This window comes from Ovis aries, chromosome 25 (genome assembly GCF_016772045.2).
Source record: "Ovis aries strain OAR_USU_Benz2616 breed Rambouillet chromosome 25, ARS-UI_Ramb_v3.0, whole genome shotgun sequence".
Lineage (NCBI taxonomy): Eukaryota > Metazoa > Chordata > Mammalia > Artiodactyla > Bovidae > Ovis > Ovis aries.
In genome coordinates this window covers 17,644,581-17,664,617 of record NC_056078.1, presented here as the reverse complement: position 1 = coordinate 17,664,617, position 20,037 = coordinate 17,644,581, and the positions used below count along the sequence as shown (strand labels likewise).

The 20,037-nt window shown below is 37.6% G+C and overlaps 1 protein-coding gene across 2 annotated transcripts in view; it reads left to right on the top strand.

Moving 5' to 3' along the window:
• The first annotated feature begins 16,627 nt into the window (after nucleotides 1-16,627).
• RTKN2 (rhotekin 2) overlaps nucleotides 16,628-20,037 on the top strand; it is a 131,355-nt gene continuing 127,945 nt past the window's right edge. The window contains exon 1 of one of the 2 annotated variants that reach the window (XM_027962251.3): nucleotides 16,628-16,801. In XM_027962251.3, the coding sequence (XP_027818052.2) occupies nucleotides 16,742-16,801 (60 nt within the window). In that variant the 5' untranslated portion in view covers nucleotides 16,628-16,741. The remainder of the gene's footprint in view (nucleotides 16,802-20,037) is intronic. The other variant, XM_042240841.2, reaches the window with a different exon arrangement.

Here is a 20,037-nt window from a genome sequence, read left to right as displayed (position 1 = left end):
TAAAAATATCATACAACTATCCACCAATTAAAAATAGATTTTAAAATATTATGCAACAATAAGAGAACTATGAGTAGAGAGTTCTACTCTGAACTGAATAGATGTTTGACAATAGTATGGAATTATTGGAATTATGAGATTGTGGCTATATTCCTAAAAAATATTTTATCCTCTAGAGAGACTAATAGATGGGGAAACAATAGAAATAGTGACAGACTTTATTTTGGGGGGCACCAAAATCACTGCAGATGACTGCAGCCATGAAATTAACAGATGCTTGCTCCTTGGAAGAAAAGCTATGACCAACCTTAGACAGCATATTAAAAAGCAGAGACATTACTTTGACAACAAAGATCCATCTAGTCAAAGCTATGGTTTTTCCAATAGTCATGACCAACCTAGAGAGCATATTAAAAAAGCAGAGACATTACTTTGCTGACAAAGGTCCATCTAGTCAAAGCTATGGTTTTTCCAGTAGTCATGTGTGGATGTGAGAGTTGGCCCATAAAGAAAGCTGAGTGCCAAAGAACTGATGCTTTTGGACTCTCAAGAACTGCAAGGAGATCAAACAAGTCAATCGCAAAGGAAATCAGTCCTGAATATTCATTGGAAGGACTGATGCTAAAGCTGAAACTCCAATACTTTGGCCACCTGATGCAAAAGAACTGACTCATTGGAAGAGACCCTGATGCTGGGAAAGATTGAAGGCAGGATGAAAAGGGGACAACAGAGGATGAGATGGTTGGATGACATCACCGACTTAATGAACAGGAGTTTGAGCAAGTTCTGGGAGTTGGTGATGGACAAGGAAGCCTGGCATGCTGCAGTCCATAGGGTTGCAAAGAATCGGACATGACTGAGCAACTGAAGTGAACTGAAGGACATATTTTCAGCATTTGGAAAGGTAATCAGGAGACCCTGTGAGGCCTGGGCATCAAGTTTGAGCAAACATACCAGGTCCATCTGAGGCAGAACCACATTTCAAGCAATGAGGTCTTATGAGTTAGAAAATTCATTCCATTTAGAAATCCCATAAGGTCAGGAATCAGGTCTGGTGTATTCACAACTGTATGCCTAAGCTATTCCAAGGAGTGGCTTGTACAAGTTTTATTTCCCACCTGTCTCTCCATTAGTTGCTATCAGGATACTCTAAATTCCAAATTAAATAACTCCAAATTAATTAATTAGTATTTGCAAAGTTTCTAACTCATACTTCATATAAGATTCCTGAAGTGATTAAAGTATTATCTAAACAGATTCCAACTCTATTTTTAAAAGGGGAAATATTTAGAAAGTGTAGAAAGCAGTTAGAAAAATGGCATGCTTTCCTAAGCATAGCATTTATTTAGCATACTAAGATCAATAGATATAATTTAAGAGAGGAAAAATAAGCCATTAAAACAAGCCATTAGGAAAATATGTACTGCTTTTGAGTAACATAGGTGAGAAAGAAATTGACCCCAATTAAGTTAAATGATAAACTTAATGTTAAGAATAATTGGTTGATAGAATTTTCAAAAAAGAATTATGTTTTCAGGATGATTCTGTTTATCTTTATTCTGCAGTTATTTTCATAATTTTTTCTATTTTATTATTCTTCTGTAACTTAGCAATTGCTAAGTGAAGTGATAAATTCTATAAATACATAAAGGGAATGAACTTTCTCAAATATAGAAACCATGGAGGAGTTTCAGCTTCTGTCAAAAACCCAGTATCTCTTTCAACATGTCTAAGATTCAAAAGTTTAATTTTCTTATTTGACATTTCAGATCTGTATTATTTCCTATAACTTGTTAGATAATATGACTCTTGCTAGCTTTATACCCTTGCTAAAAGAAAATTCAAAGGGTTTGATTCTTTATCTCTTGGACTCCAGCCTAAATTAATGAGAGATTTATGTATCAGACATGGAGTCACAAAACTCAAAACCAGAGTACAAAATAATTTAAAAATTAAGGATGTTAATGGCCCCTTTTATATTTTAAGCTAAACATCTTGAATATAAATTCCCTCTAATCAATAGTGTAATAATGAGAATGATTTTTGTGCTACAGTCATATATGATTAATTTTAGAGTAAATCAATTTTACAAAATTTATTACAAGTAGAACTAATAAAATTACTGTGCTATTATCATATTAGTATATGATAATTAAAGAGAAAATGAGCATATCAAATTTAAAGGATGAAAACATGATATATCTGTAAGGATTAATAACTTACAAGAGAATCACTAATTTCTTTAAACAGTTTTGGTTTATTAAAAGCTAGAAGTGTGAAATGACTAGCACTCATTTCATATTGATCTATTTTAGAAAAAAATCAAGTTGATTATTAGGAAAGCAAATGAGAGCCAACAGAAATAATCTATCCTAATTGATGGTTACTTAATTTTGACTGGTTATTCTTGCTAGACATTTGTATGAAATTATTAATACTGAAAGTACTTCAATAATTTAGCCAAGTATTTGACATAAGTTATTTTAATGATACATGAAAGACATCTTGTTAACACTCTGGAATGAATAACTTTATTCATACAATCATAAATATGATGAACATAATAATAGACTCAGATTTGTAGTCTCATTTTTTTAATTGATTACTATGGCATCAGACTGACATTTTATCTAGTTTTGTATAACCGTTTGATATTAACCTTGTTAATTTGGGGTTTATTGCCACAGAATTATAATGATCCTGAGGAATTACTTAATTCAACATACAGAATTTTACAAATTCTCTATGGAAGTATTGAGGCTGATGGTGAAGGTATAGGTGGCAAGTCTTTTGTTGCACTTTCCATTTGAAAAATTAGATATGTAAAATCAAGCAGGTAAAATCCTATGCTGGCTATACTTCTAATGAAAATCCTTCTCTAATAAAACCTGAAAATGAATTTAACAACACTGAGGCTGACTCTTGAGAGATAAGTGACTCTTGGTCAAGAGCTCTATCCTAAAAGCTAGATTTTGCTTTATATTCGAAAAGAAAAATTGCTGCTTCTTCTTGAAAGAAAAAAAAATTACTTTCTTAGTGGATAAATTAATATATTTGTTCTTTGGCAAGTGCAGCTGTACCACAGTGCAGTAAAGGGAGGTGTTTTATTTAAAAGACTTGGAACTGTCACAACCCCCGAGCTCCTGGCTGATTAATGAATCATTTATAAACTACGACAACTGGACACGGAAGGCAGGAGAATGAGAGGCACAGCAGGATCCTCAATACTAGGCATCTTTTCCTTCTCACTCTTTTCTTCACATTTAACTGTCTACACGTCCAACACTGCTTATAACTTTTGGGCTCACAGTTGGAAAGAAAAACAGTAGCAAGAACTTTTCACATATTTCTATTGAAATTGATGAACATGAGGAGATGGCCATTGGTGAAATCATGAATTGCGACCTGGGTGAAAACTTTGCCAATTCTGTAAGCAGTCAATTCATGCCCTTCAGTAAATGTTGTCACCAAAAAGGTCACATCAGAAATTGACTTTGTGAAATGTTCTTTTATCAGATATAGGAATTGCACCCCAAAATGCCTTTAATAGTATATATCAATGTTCATACAAGTACATAATAAGTGAAAGCTAGCAATTTATCATATTACTAAAGATCTTTAGGAAGAGATTGCCAGTATGCCCCAGTTGCATATTAACTGTACCTAATGAGGAGTAAATTCTTTTGCTATTTTTATAATGTTTTATAACCATTATGTGGCTCAGCTGGTAAAGAATCGGCCTGCAATGCAGCAGACCTGGGTTCGATCCCTGGGTTGGGAAGATCCCCTGGAGAAGGGAAAGGCTACCTACTCCAGTATTCTGACCTGGAGAATTTCATGGATACAGTCCATGGGGTTGCAAAGAGTCAGACCCGACTGCGACTTTCACTTCACTTCACTTCATAATCATTACCTTATTTTAATCCTCTTCTATAAAATTGTGGACCAGAACTAGATAGATAATTTCTAACACTTGTTTTAATTTCTAAAATTCTGTGATAAATCTTCTTTGCTCTGAAAGTCCTATGACCCATTTTAGCAATAGTCACAAAAATTCTGACCTAATAAGCCATAAAGAATCGACACCAATCTAGATCTCTTTTTTGCTAACATTGTTACACAATAGATTTTACTTTGTATGGTAGGAAAACATAGTATAGCATCTATCTTATACATTTAGTGATAATTACTAAATCATTCTCCAATTCAAAATACATATTGTAAGATCTTCTATTTACTTAACAAATCTAACCTGGTATTCTATTAAAATAAATTTTCTGGACCACCTACATTTTTTTCATGGGGAAATATTTTGTTTGAATAATAAAAGTTGATTAACATGCTCAGTTTGAATAAAAAAAGGTGATTAACATTCTTAATCAGCAATTGGTTTCTCCTATTAATGAATTAAGATATAGGAAATAAAAGATACACTAAGGGCTTTTAAGAATTTTGAAAATTGTCTCTGTAGACATTTTCAACTTATAAAGCTCATTTTTGTTAAACTGCAGTATATTAAAAAGTAACTTAAGGTAATCCTGATTTCATTAACCATTATTTTTAATTTTTTTAATCTTATGAACTTGAAACAGTTAATAGAGGCAAATTTAGTTTCAGTAAACAAATGTAATGTTCAAAAGTAGAAACTAATTTCACATTAGGTAATAAAATACATATCATTTTGTATGTAATTTCTATAATTATCTTGAACATAAACTATTAAGCAAAGATGTGAAGTAGAATTCAATTAAATAAAAACAATGAAGAAAAATAAGATATTGGGCATTGAGAAGAAAGTTCCTTCAACAAGGACATCACCTCATTTTTTCTGTTTTTGTGTGTTTTATGTATTCACCTTTTCTATTTAATATAAATATCCTTTCTCAGCCCAGCAACATTTAAAAGAATATTTTGGTTAGATATTTTTCAAATATGAATCAAGTGTATTAGTACATAGAATTGTTCAAAGTTTTAAAGCTACACATTAAGGAAGCTACACATTAAACCTGCAGGTAAAATCTCAGGTTTTATTTGTACTATGCTAGGGAGAAAGAGTGACATTATTATGCTAACATCTACAAAGCAAAGAAATGAAAGTCCAAAAGATGAAGATACTGTTAGGACATAAAAAAGAAAGATGTATATCTGATGACTACATCCTTTGAAAGTGAAAGCGAAGTCGCTCAGTCATGTCCGACTCTTTGCGACCCCGTGGACTGTAGCCTACCAAGCTCCTCTGTCCATGGGATTCTCCAGGCAAGGGTACTGGAGTGGGTTGCCATTTCCTTCTCCAAGGGATCTTCCTGACCCAGGGATCGAACCCAGGTCTCCCACATTGCAGGCAGACGCTTTAACCTCTGAGCCACCAGGGAAGCCCATATTCTCTAGTATGCACGAATATCCTTTGAAGAACTCAGAGCTACATTATTTGAGTTAAAAGTGACTAGTTTCTTGTTGATGCTATATACTTATTATACTTAAATTTCAACTAAAGAGTTTAGTGCATGTTTTACAAATGAATATTTTTCTGTAAGTAACAAAGAAATGATTTGAAGAAGTAACTCAGAGTTTCATATATAATTATTCATCACACATCATCTTCATTACTGTGGCAGCACCAGTCAGCATAGGACTTTATTGGAGTGGCTCGGAGCCCTGCCCTCCCTGCCTGGCCATTCATAACACAACACAAGGCAAGCCAAAAACAACATTCCCCCAAGACCCAGAAATGGCTCTCACAAACACCTCTAGTGACCAGTTTATGGTTGTCATTAACCAGTGGAGAACCGCTCAACATGCTCACACACTCTGCAAAGTGGTCACAGGGTTCTCCTGTCTTTAGGTGTTTAGAAGATAATAGGAAAGGGCATTTTTACAGGACTCTATGAGTCACTCTTTCTAATGTAAGGATGATAATGGAAGATAGGGGTCAAGCCCTTGAAATTCAGAAAGTGGGGGTGAAGGAACGGCAGATGGAGTTTGAAAACAAAGTTTAATCAGCTTGACTGATATTTGTGGTAAACAAGCCATCTCAATTCTCACTTTGATATCACAAAATAAAACTGTCATATTTTCTAAGGCCAAAATAAACTTTAATTCTTCTAAAATTACCCTCGGTTTTACTTTCGCTAGTTACAACTCTTTAACTTACAATAAAATTTCAAAAGCATTAAAGACTTTTTAAAGAAGTTTTATGGTTATAAAAGAAGGTGTGCATAGTTATTTAGCTACTTTAGGTGGAAATATTACCACTTCAAGCTGAAATTATCAAGTCATCCATTCCCCATTACCTGAATTAAATATATCCTTGACTTTACATAACTTCTCTAATTTTTTTCCTGGAGATTGGCATTATACAGGGGCGAATAAACCAACCCAACGTTGTTAATGATACGACTGGCATATATTTGCACATGGTGTACATTTTTCACTTTCACAAATGCTGGATACAAAAAAAAAAAAAAAAAAATCCAGTGAAGCAGAGAAGGGAGAATGACTAATCCTATGTCACAAGCGAGAAAACTTACACTTAAAGAAGTCAAGTGACTTGGCGTATAGATAGGTGGCAGGGCTAAGACTATAATGTAAATACCATCTCTTAGTCTGGTACTTGTATCGATGAAAATGGGCTGGGTAATGCTGTAGTGACAAACAATCCCCAGGTGCAGAGGCTCAAAACAACAAAGATGCATTTCTTGCTCACAATACATGTCCATCACTAGACGTCTATGGGTTCTCTAGTTCTCTCACTCTGAAACCCAGGGTATTGTACCATCCATCGTCTGTAAGGTTGCCTGTCACTGGGACACAAGGAAAGAAAATTATATCAAATCACACACTTGCTCTTAAAGCTGCTGGACAGACGCTTTTGCTCACGATCCATCAGCCAAAACAAGACTCTCAGGCAATTCTGACATACACTACAATGTGGGTGAAACTTGAGGACATTAAGCTATATAAAATAAGCTAATCATAAAATGATAAACAGTGTATGATTCCACTTATATGAGATACCTAATCAAAATCATAGAGACAGAAAGAAGAATGTGGTTGCCAGAGGCGAGGAGGAGAGAGAATAAGGAATATTTGCTTAATGGGCATAGAGTTTCAGTTTTGCAAGATGAAAGAGTTCTGAAGAGGGATGTAAACAGGCAAAGCTATGAGCAAGGGAACCAAATCAGAAATATTTTGTGAATGTCACTGATTATAACAGTGCCAGAAGGGCCTTTCAATGAGGTCATCAAGTTCAAAGAGCAAGCTCTATGGGTGATATATTACAGTTCCTACATCAGGAAGAAATTCACTTCATGTCTGGGTATGGCTCCTCTTGAGTCAAAAAAATCTATGAACTAAAAAGGCCAGTCATTTGTTCCCCAAACATCCAATACACACCGGTAAAATGTGCTCATGGTAACATCAATAACTATTCCCTGGGAAAAAATGGGAGACACAGCAGTTACTGATGTGTAGCAGGTGGGAAATCCCAGTAGGCTGATATTGTAAGGATCCTTTATCCCAAGAGGAGAGAAATGTTCCTTGATTAGACCTGGAAGGGGCTTTCCAGTCCAATTATCCTCCATGAGTCTCTGTTCTAACCTTTAAAAAATTCTGTCTTTCCATTTTCCTTTTTGGACACATTCAAAGTGAACATCAGGGAATATGACCTTGCTGTGACACTGAGCAGCTTTTCCTGGTGGCTACATTTACAGAAAGAGAAAGAGATAATACGGTGAGTTTTTCTTAAAATCAAATATGTGCAATTTAAGACTGCTTTTTATTCTGTAATTATTTACTTCTTCTATTTTTGCTGTTCAAATATCCTTACTTGTGGACTTCAATATCAGCAGCATGGTGGATTTTGTGAATAATATTTTGTTTCCTGAAACCATTAAACATAAATTTGCAGGAACCATGAGTTTTGCATAAAACATAATTTTTATAGCACTGCTGAGATCTCCAGAAAGAAAAATCTCTAAGGGACTAAAATCAGAATAATAGTAACCAACCAAACAAAAAACCCTGAGTTGAAACCAGAGCTGTAAGCTAAATGTGCACACAGGGTTTTGCTCTATCAGTGGCAAGTAGAAGGACCTGTACCTGAGATCCTTATAGAAAGCCTAAGAATCTGGCCGAACTGTCTCAGGTCCCTAGAGTCTTTTGGCTCCCAGAAGAAGCAAAGACAAATCCTCTCTAGAAGAAAGTCAAGGTTAGCCAAATTTGAATACAAACTTCAGTTCTGGAATGACAGAATACAGAGAACAGAGGAGAGGCCATTTTTTGAAGAGTTAGTGCTTTAATGAAGAACATAAATCAAAGTGTACAGGTTGACTTTGTATACTTACTGAGATAAAGAAATCAACATTAGAAACATTTCCTTCAAATTGAGGAAGAAAACAAAAATGCCCTATATCACCACTTCAACATTATAATGGCCGCCTGCCTTAGCCACTGCAGTTAAGTCATGTAAAAAGAATAACAAGAATTAGAAAAGAAAGAAACAAAATTGTTATGATTCACACTTAGTCATCTACATAGAATACCCGCCCAAACCCACAATTTATTGGGAATAATAAGGGAATTTAGCATGCTGCCTGCATGCCCGCTCATTTGCTTCATTTGTGTCTGTCTCTTTGTGACCTCATGGACTACAGCCTGCCAGGCTCTTCTGTCCATGGGAGTCTCCAGGCAAGAATACTGAAATGAGTTGCCATGCCCTTGAGATCTTCCCAACCCAGGGATTGAACCCACCTCTCCTATGTACTCCTGTATCACAGGTGGTTTAATTACCCATTAAACCACCAGACAAGCCCTTTAGCATGGTTGCTGCTGCTGCTGCTGCTAAGTTGCTTCAGTCATGTCCGACTCTGTGCAACCCCACAGACAGAAGCCCACCAGGCTCCTGGGATTCTCCAGGCAAGAACACTGGAGTGGGTTGCCATTTCCTTCTCCAATGCATGGAAGTGAAAAGTGAAAGGGAAGTTGCTCAGTCGTGTCCGACTCTTCGCGACCCCATGGACTGCAGCCTACCAGGCTCCGCCGCCCATGGGATTTTCCAGGCAAGAGTACTGGAGTGGGGTGCCATTGCCTTTAGCATGGTAGCTGGATATAAAACCAACAGATGAAAATCAATTTTATTTCTATACACTAATCACAAATAGAATACATATCTTTAAAGCTTCATTTCCAATATTGAGATATAGGAATCCAAAAATGGAACAAAAGATATGGAAGGCTTATGTAGAAAAAACTGTAAAACTTCAATAAAAGACATTAAAGAAGATCTAAATTTGCAGCATATGTAATGTTCATAGATAGGAATGCCAATATCCTAAATATATCATTTGTTTCTAAATTCAGTGCAATTCTAATAAAAATTCCAACAGGCTTTTTTATTTTGTCAGAACTTAAAAAGCTGATTAAAAATGTTATGTGAGAGAGCAGTATCTTGGCCACTTTTGAAAAGGAGAAAACAATGGTGGATATATTCATAAGGAGAACCATTAAAAAACCAAAGTGGAAAGAAAAGGGTTTAGCCTAACTGATGGTATTAATGTACGTAAAGAAAAAAAGTTACCTAGAGAAGTTATCTAGAGAAGGAGCTGGGTCCATTCTGGAAACTAGAGGTCCATATGAGAGGCCATGTTTTGGGGTGGCTGCAAAGTGGAAGGAGAAGAATCAGAGAGATATTTGAGGAGGTGAGTCTGCAGGTATATGTCCTCTGTTAAACAGACGTGTTTGGGTACTGTACCATGGTGCTATTAGATATCCAAATCAGAATTTTTTCAAACATTTTTGTGTAAAACACCTAAAAAATTTTATCCCTTACATAGATTTTAAGGTGGCATCTGTTATGTTTTAGCATATATCTAAATAGTTACAAAGGAGCAATTGCTGATGTATTGAGAAATTATAACTTAAAATTAAAATATTGTATTTAGTGTGTCCAATGGAACCCAAAATGCCAAAGACTCAGCCGCCATTCAAATATATGAACAATTTCATCTGCAGGTTTTAGTGTTCCTCTTCCTACTTGAACTTGTATTTTTATCCCACTTCCTCCACAAAATTTTGTGCTTGTATAAAATATTTTTATGCTTAAGAGGTCTTTATTGCTCATCCTATCATGTTTCTCTGCAACATACACATGTTAATTGGAATTTTAGATTTCATTGTCCAGAGTTTTCTTTTGGGTTGCATTATTAAAATTATTAGTAGCACATAGCTGATAGAAACAAAATAAGTTGATCACAGATTATGATGAATCAATATTATACATTAAAAGTAAAATTTTCCTGGAAATGAATCTCATGATGAGACGGATGAGCCTTTTCTTCCCTGCAGGTAGTTTATGTATCCATGGATGAATATTAAATAATGCTAGAATGAGACAGCTTTTAATATCAAGTCTACATCTGGCTTTCATTTTTATGAATGTAAGCCCTAAGCCTGTGGTTCATTGCTTAGAGCAACATCAACACCAATAAATTTAATTGTCCCTTTGGCTCCCAGATGGCTTTTATACCCTGGGGCATGCAACAGGAATGGGTGACCGGGATGCCCTTCTTTGTCAAGTGGGAAAAGGTGGCTGCGAAAACGGGACCTATGTGAAGCCTAGAGAGCAGGCAGGTTGTTATGCAGATCAATTTTAGGGTGGAGAACATAAGTTGAAGATCATGATGATGATTCCTTTAAAAGTGCCCATGCCTTTATAAACCTTGAAAAGTCTTTGTGTGCTATAGTTTGAGGATCATTGATTACAATCTTAAAACTAATTCCTCCGGCTGATTGCTTGCTTGGTATGGAGCCCTCCGATTTTAATGCCATTTGAATATCCTAAGGCCTATGTGTAATATGCAGGTCCTATTAACAGTAATAACTCAAATTGCACTTAATTTCATCCCCACCTACTGACAAAACCTCTCATCCTTTGCAAATTCCACCCCCTCCTCTTACCCAGGCTTTTAAAGAATGGCGCTTAAGTGTTCACAGATAAATCTACATGGCCAGATGGCCAGTTCTTGTCTCTCACAGGGCACAGGCACCAATGTATCACAGCTGTACTTCTAACTTTTCACATAGTATAATATGTACTGGAAATGAATTAAAGGTAAATCTAATTTTGAAAGCCAAAAAAATGTATTATTATTTTGGTAAGTATCTTTTAAAATACCATACATTATCACCATTATTTAACTTATACAAGAATACTATAAATATTATAGAAATATTTCTTATTATGAAATGTTTGAGACACATAAAAGAATATTTAGGTAAGTTACCTACCAGGTAAACATTAAAATGTGAACCCATCACCTAATTTAAGAACTAAAGCATTACCATTACTAAAGTATGTTCTGTTTCCATCCCATCGCCTCTCTCCCAGGGATTGGTACAGTCCTGAGCTTTGTCTTTAGCACTCTCTTCTTTTATAGTATAAACTTCTACCATATGTATGTATTCCTAAACAGTACACTGTTTAGATTCTCTTAGTCTTCTGGAAATTATATATTTTATGCACTCTTTAACTTGCTTGCTTCATTCAGTATTTCTAAGATTAAACCATGACAGTACATGTATCTATGGTTTATTCATTTTTATTGATATATAATATTTCACTGGGTAAATCACCACAGTTTTTTTACCCAGTCTCCTGAAATGAACTTTTGGCTTGCCTTAATATTTTTGTGATTGCAAGCAATGTTGCTGGTACACAACTGCAAAAATTTATCTCAGGATGTACAGGCCTAAGGGTGGAACTGTTGGGTATTTACACTTTCAACTTTACAAGATAGCTCTGAATTTTTTTTCCAAAGTAATATAACAAATTTACTTCCCCTTTTATCAGTATATAGTATCTTCTTGATTTGTATCTTCACCAATCCTTAGTATTATCAAACTTATTATCTACCAGTCTAGTGACTATAAAATAGTACCTCCATGTACAGATTAAAACTAATGATAAAGTTGAGCAACTTTTTACACATTTTGTCATTTGGATTTACTGTCCTGTAATACGTGCCTACCATAACTTTTGATCATTTTCCAGTTGGACTTTTCTGATCTGCAGGAATTCTCTCTATATAATCTAGGTATTATTTTTCAGTGGTGAACGATATATTTTGACTATATCCAACCCCATTCATATAAGCTTTTCTCATTCAGTTCTCAGTGTTCCTTGGGTCGCTTGTAGGTACTGGTGTTTTCTTCCTGCCTAACAATCCCTCATGTTTGTGTTGGATAATCAGTTTACAAAGCACTCTCACGAATCTTACCTCATTTGAGTACCTCAACAACTTTTAAAAGACAAGCTGGGTATTATTATATTTGTTTTATAGATAAGGACACTGAGTAGCTTGCCCAAGGTCATAGGGCTCATAAGTCCTCAGACTCTGTGCATATTCTTCTTATGATTACATGATGCTTCAGCTGTTTGTAGATTATGGCTTATTCATTTCAGCAAATGTTGCACCTCTGCTTAGCATCTTTACTTCAGTTCCTTCTTTTTTATGTATATAATTCAAGATACAGCTCTAGTCTGTGAGGTTCATTCTAAGTTCATTACCTTCAAGCTAACAGATGAGTAAAGGAAGCACCAAGATAATGTTTTTTAATAGGATTTTTTAAAAAAAAAAAAGAATGTTCAGGAGGATATCAGAAACCACAAGTTACCTGTTCTGGGGCAAATCACATTTTTTAAAAATGGGTCTATAATGTAAGAGTTGAGTTCAAATTTACTATTTTTCTTTCTCTTGGCCTTTTAGAGAGTTAACAAAAGGAGTATGGTTAATAAAGAGAAGAAAAATATACTTTAATATTTATTAGTATTATCTAAATTGGCTGTCCCATTTATGCCAGACTGATTTTCTATTAATTATTAAGTATTTGTTATATTAGCTATAACTGATACTTATATTAAATGTTGAACTTACAATGGGAAGTGACATTGATAGGACAGTAATTCCATCACTCAACCTCCAGTTGAAGTTCCTATGCCTGGGCAGTTCGGTGAGACTCTACCTACTGTGGGAACCCAAGGAGGGTGGGCTGTTATCTGTCAAATGAGAGACCCCCCCCACCAAGTGTTACCTCTCAAACATCTCAGATGGTGAAAGGTAGTACTTGTTACTTTCTGGGAGTTTTAAAATTCATTCATTCATTCACCCTCAAGCTGATCAAACTACTTCATGTGATATCTTTAATTTTTTGGTGGTTTTCATGGATTATTCAATTTTCATGTACATTGCATACACCAGAGAAAACTGTTTGATGAAATTAGCAGCAATACCAAAGGACCTGAGTATAACTAAGGAAATAGCATTCCTACTCTGAGCTATTTTAATCACTGTATAATAGTTGTATCTTGAGCACTTCCTGAACACATCCCTTGATGAATAATAGAGACAGAACCTCATTGTATCTTCTCCAAAAAGAATAGTTTTAACAGCAACTGTCTGTTCTACAGATAATTACTAAATATGACCTTTCCTAGGTCTCTTTTTCCTAGTATATCTCCAATTATGTACCTAGTATTTACTCATCAAATATTCCTACCTCAGTGTCTAATTTAAAATTGGTTGGCTTGCTATTTTATTTTTGATCAGTGGCATTTTGGCCACTTTAATAAGGGTATTGAGCATCACTGTTAGTACTAGGGTTTTTATTTTTCTTGGCTTTTTCTTTTTTGGCACATGTGAATTTTGTTTTGTCAGAGACTTTTTCTTGGTCTCTGATGATGGGTTTAAAATTAATGGAACATCTGGTTTTGGTGTGGGGATGAGCCAGGATTATGTTATTACTGATGTATATTGGTTACTATATGTATATATATACACATATATATATATATATATTTATGTTTGATCTTTGCAAGGGGAAAACTACAAGGAATGAGTTTTATGCAATAAATTTAAATTTGTTACAGGTTTTCATGTTCAGGGTAAATAATTTTTCAACTTTGGGTGAAAATACTTGCAACAGTTTAAGGTGACTATATTTTACCTTAGGACAACTGTTGCATGCTAATTTGTGTGTGTGTGTGTGTGTGTGTGTGTGTAAACACTTCAAAACTGAGTTAAAAGATGCAAATTTAAAATTGGTTGTTTGTCTAATGTGCTCCAGGTTCAGTAAATAAGCAGCTATTTAAAAGACAAACCAAAACAAAAAACAACTGGTTGGCTTGGTCCTGTTTCCCTGAAGTGATGGCTTCTCTAAGTATTTTGATCGAGAGCTGTGTGTGATATATGAAAAAGTATATATGGTTGAGATGAGCATCCAATATTTCTGGGTTAGGTACTATACTAGGTTCATGAGGCTCACTTTGAGTAGGGGATAATTATATCACAAAGTGGTAAGTATAAGAGAGAGGTGTGCACTCAGAAGGGTACCTAACGACTCTGGAATGCAGATCTGTATATGGAGAAAATGAGTTGAACTCTGTATCAGTAGCTTTGAGCTCTACGTATTTCATGGTTTTGTGTAAGGATGTAGGTCATCATCCCTAATGACTCACACATTCCTAATGTAAGGGGAGAGCCATTCCTAGATGGGCAGCTTCTAGAATCACTGGTCCAGGGCCTCAAAGAGGCAAATTACCCTTATGAGAGAAAGGGCATCCTTTATATTTTCACAGATCATCTTCAGACTAACTGGTTTAAAAAAGCCATGTGGATGTGACCACATAATTTAATATCCACTCTAACTGGAGAAGGAAATGGCAACCCACTCCAGTATTCTTGCCTGGAGAATCCCATGGACAGAGGAGCCTGGTGGGCTACAGTCCACGGGGTCGCAAAGAGTCGGACACTACTGAGCAACTTCACTTTCACTTTCTAACTAGAACAAGACAAGATCTGTGGAATCCTGATTGGGACAACAGACTCAAATAAGGACGGTCTCAGGCAAACAAAAAATGTTGAATGTTTCATTTTACTTAAGGAATGAAAAGTGCCCCAGGCCTTTAAGAGGTGAGGGTGGGAGGGTTGTTTTGATAGATTCTTCCCTTAGGAGAAAAAACATGTTAGAAGCCAAGGAAGCTTCTGTTGCTTTTTCAAGAAGACAGGAGGAGAACAGGATGACAAAGGATGAAATGGTTGGATGGTATCACCAACTCAATGGACATGCGTTTGGGTGAACTCCAGGAGTTGGTGATGGACAGGGAGGCCTGGCATGCTGTGGTTCATGGGGTCGCAAAGAGTCGGACACGACTGAGCGACTGAACTGAACTGAACTGAGCAAGTGGCTTAACTTCTTAGAATTTTGGCCTATAAGTAGAAGTAGTAATATTTATCTGTTAAGGTTTCATGAATATTAAAGAAGTTGATATATATAAAATGTGTAGTAGTTTAATCCTCTCCTTTTTAGTACTGAGTGGTCAAGCCAAAAGAAAAGAAGGGAGCTCTTCTTTTGGTATAGTTAAAAAAACTCCATTGTATTATAGATAGGTAGCTTAGAACTCAGAGTCCACTGTATGAATTCACTTTAACAAGGTCACTTGATGTGTGTGTATATCTATATTTTTCCTGTTATCTGCTATATAGGCTTGTCTTTAACAGTTATTAGAAGATGAATAAAATACCCAGACATTTCATAGTGATTGATGTCCAGTTTATGAATTGTTTCATACACAGACCATTTAATTAATAAATTATGATTATGCAAACTTCAAAAAAAAAAAAGGACAATGGGGTTTTAAAGAACTTACAAAGGCCTGAAATCTTTGGGACTTCAATTTTGACTTTTAAAGATTCCATGTTTTGGCATTATAATTAATTCCCAATAATTAATTTCCCAATATAATTAAAAGGGTCTTTATATTGGTCTTTAGGGACAGCAAGGAAATGGCAACCCACTCCAGTGTTCTTGCCTGGAGAATCCCAGGGACAGGAGCCTGGTGGGCTGCCCTCTATGGGGTCACACAGAGTCGGACACGACTGACGTGCCTTAGGCAGCAGCAGCAGCAGCAGGGACAGCAAGAAATTAGAGTCTGGGGAAATAATACCTCATTCTGTTGTCACTTTGGATGTTGGTGGAGAAAGAGTAATGAAAGGGTGTTTTCCAAGAAAGTACAGACTACTTAGCAGCGGGGAGGGGCATCTGGAATTACAAAGAGACGTTGGGGACAAAACAAAAAGCCTTGTGAAATGCCTGACACGACGTCTCACCAGCCTGATTAATAAGGCCGTGGCTTCTAAGTGACCTCGGGTGACAATCTGCGTTGTGTGAGAGAGTAATCGCTGAGGGCAGTGTCACTTGGTTTTCTGGAATTGAGGTTGTCTGTGGGAGTCCAGGGACTGCACGTTGGGTCAGCTGACCCCGAGAGCTCTGGCGGGCCTTGGATGAGATGCAGGCCGAAGGCTCCGCATGCAAAAGGCTGGCCTCGAAAACCACAAGCCTAAACGGGCCTTCCGGTCAGGTGCGTTCAGTGGGCTATGCTTTCCCCACGACCCCGCCCACTCCTGTCCCAGGCCCGCCCACACCGCAACCTCTCCCTTAAGTGGGCCAGCTGCTCCCTACTTCCCAGCCGGCGCCGGGAACTCGGGTCTCGGCAAACTTGAGACACGGGCTGCGCGGGGTGCCCTCTGCGCGTGCGCACGCCGGCTCTCAGCCCCCTCGCCCCCTCCCCTGCGCTGGGACTTGGTACGGCCGGGCCGGCGGTTGGCGTCCTCCGCGGCTCCAGCCAGGGGCGCGCTTTTCAAACCTTACCTTCGGAGTTGTGCCGGCGGCCCTAGCTGTGGCGCTGGAGATGGAGAGGCACGTCCTGAGGGGACACGAGCTCCGCGCCGCGGGGCTTGCGGCCCAGCAGGTGAGTGAGGGAGGGGCCCGGCTTCAGGTCCTCAAGCGGTAGTTCTGTCTGGACGACGGGAAACGCCCCAGTCCGCGTCTCAATTCAGCCGAGGCCAGAAACAAAAGGAAAAAGTAGGCGACTGCATTTTGGGGGTCCTAGTGGACCTTGGAGATCTCCCTGTTCCCACCTCCCCACCCCAGCCCCCAGTTTCTTAGGAAGGAAGCTGGCCTGGAAGGGGGAAGCGAGTTTGGGGCGCACCTGCCCCTCACCCCTCCTCCCAGGATGGGGACCTTGTCTTTTTGCAAGTGTGGCTGACTCGGGGGACTGGGAGCCCCAGGATTTTCCGGAAGCCCACCCGAGGCCAGTGGAGAACAGTTTGCTTGTTACTAGATTTGATGTAAAGCACAATTACCGTAGATGCTGTGTCTACACGCTGTATAAACTTGATGGGGCGGGATGGAGAAGCAAACTGGAACATCTGAACTGGAGAAACAGTTGGTCTGCTAGTGGATTCTTCTGTTATTTCTTGGCATTTATTAAAAGACTATATTTTCCACTCTCAACCTTTAAAGAATACTTAAAAGATGGGGCTGGAAAGAAAACTCTGCCTTTGAACGGGATATCCACTTCCAGTTTAATCTCCAGTTTTACCTATTTCTGAAGTAGGTTAAACCATATGAAATTCCCAGTTTTGTAGATCAGAATTGGTAGAATATTAGCAATTTCGTATGGTCCAACCTATTATCTTTGCTTAGAAACCTGTTTTCTTTTCTGGAAATCTTAGAATCCTCAGCAGATACAAAGCTATTAGAACGTCTTCATAATGGTATGAAAACTAAAGCATGACTGCAGAGAGTGCAGTAACTTTATCAGTAATTTATACTGTTTTATGGCAGCATTTAAAAAAATCTCTAACATTTCGATGCACAGTGTTTCTTTTTCTATCTTGTTGTGTACCTTTTTTTCCCCTTAAACTGTAAATGGTATCCAGCTGGGCCGCTCAATGCTTACAAGCCAATAAAGACGCAAGGCTGGTGGAAAGGAAAGTTTACTTCATTTTGGAGGCCAACAGGGTGGGGGAGGGCAGTTGTTGTTATTTAGTCCCTCAGTCCTTCCACTCTTTTGTGACACTAAGGACTGTAGCCCACCAGGCTCCTCCATCCATGGGATTTCTCCTGACCCAGGGATCAAACCTGTGTCTCCTGCAGTGGAAGGCAGATTCTTTACCTCTGAGCCACCAGAGCAGCCCTGGGGGAGGGCGGACTCCTGTCCAAAGGCTGACTTCACCCAGTATCAAGCGGCCAAGAGCTTTTATAGGCAGAGGGAGGGGGCTGCATGCAGAAATAGCACAGTCAGCTTTGACAGTCATCTTAAAATTGTCATGGGTAGTCTGACCAGTGGCATCTTGATTGTTTTAAGTATAGTTAAGCTTCACTTCCAGGATAGGTTTGTTCCCATTTCTTTGAGACCAGTTCTTGGAGTTATGGCAGCTTCTGTGATGGCTACTGTCTGGTCTTGTATTAACAGTTAGCTTGTTCCTCCTGGTTGGAGTTTCAGTATCCATAAGTCAGCCCATGGGATATGGCTTAGAATATTATCTACAGCCGTTGAGAAGGAACTAAATGGCATTGACTTTCCTACTGACTACATTATTGATATTATTGTTTTGTCCTGTTTTCAAGCTTTTCTTTGCTTCTGTGTTTTCTTACTTCTCTGATTAAACTTATTGTTAGGCGAAAGATGTTTCACAGGCAAAAAGGTAAGCTGAGGACGTGGGGGGCAGGGACCTTAAGGGTCCTGCATGTTTCACTTTGATTGTACTAATTATTTTTTTTAAATTTGATTTCTAGTGAATTGGTGGTATCTTGAGGCTCTTGCATTTATCACATAGGTGTTGGTGGGGCCGATCAGGTGTACTTATTGAGCTGTGTGTAGCAGCAGTATTTTGGAATGGTACAAAAGAGATGAGAATAAGGTCATAAAAGAAGTTTTATGTGGAATGACAAGAAATACTTAAATATACATAAAGGTGAGATTATTTACATGTAGGAAAGTACAATACTTAATGATTTCTTAGGTAGCAACAAATTAAGATAATTGCGTTGTGGAATCCCTTCTGTTTGGATCATGGAGAAAAATTGTAAATAGTAATAGGTTGTAATCTAACAGGAATACTGAGGGTCAGTAAAAAAATTTTATACTTGACTAACACTGAATTTTTGTATTTCCTTTGATATTAATGAACCTGCCATAAGATAGGGATAGGCCCAAAGATTCTGAGATGGTCACTCACTAGTATAACTTCTCTACATGAACATTAGAGTTATCTGTCACTACTCACAGCATAGAATATTGGCATTGAAGTCCAATTAAGGTAAAATCCAATTCTGCTTGTTGTGGAACCTTGCATAAGTTAGCTGTCTTTTCTAAGTTGCAATTTCTGCAGTTGTGGAATGGGAAAATTGCTTATTCTAGAGAGTTGTTGGAATTTGAGAACCTCTTTAAAGCACTTAATGGACTTCCCTGGTGGCTCAGATGGTAAAAGTGTCTGCCTACAATGCAGGAGACCCCAGTTCCATCCCTGGGTTGGGAAGATCCCCCTGGAGAAGGAAATGGCAACCCACTCCAGTACTCTTGCCTGGAAAATCTCATGGACGGACGGAGGAGCCTGGTAGGCTACAGTCCATGGGGTCGTAAAGAGTTGGACACAACTGAGTGACTCCACTTAAAGTACTTAACAGTACCTAGCACTCATACATGCTTGAAAGATGACTGGTTTTGTTACTACCTTTGCCCCATTTATCTGAATAGTTGAAGCAGCCACCTACCTTTTCTTATAAATGTTTAAGCTTTTGCAGTCTTTATAAAAAAAAAATTCAAGGCATACTTTCTCATTGCAGAAAAGTAATCATAGAAACATGAATTTATGAACTCTTTCTCCAGTTCTATTCCCCAGAATGAGCATTGTTAATAATTTCCAGACTTTCCTCTGTACATAAACAATTCATAAAATATACACAGTTTCTTTTGGAAAGAATGTATCTGTATATGCTATTTTGCAGTCTTTTTCATTGCAGTCTCTTGGTTAACAAGGTTTAACTATATGCATTAGATGGGTGGAGGTTCTATCTGGATTCATGCAGTTTTGTTTTTTTACCAGCTGCCAGCTTCGTTTTTTTCTTTTTTTTCCTAAGTCAGTGCTTAATTCCACCGTTCTGGCATTTCTTTGTACTTCCTTTGTGTGCCATTCTAGC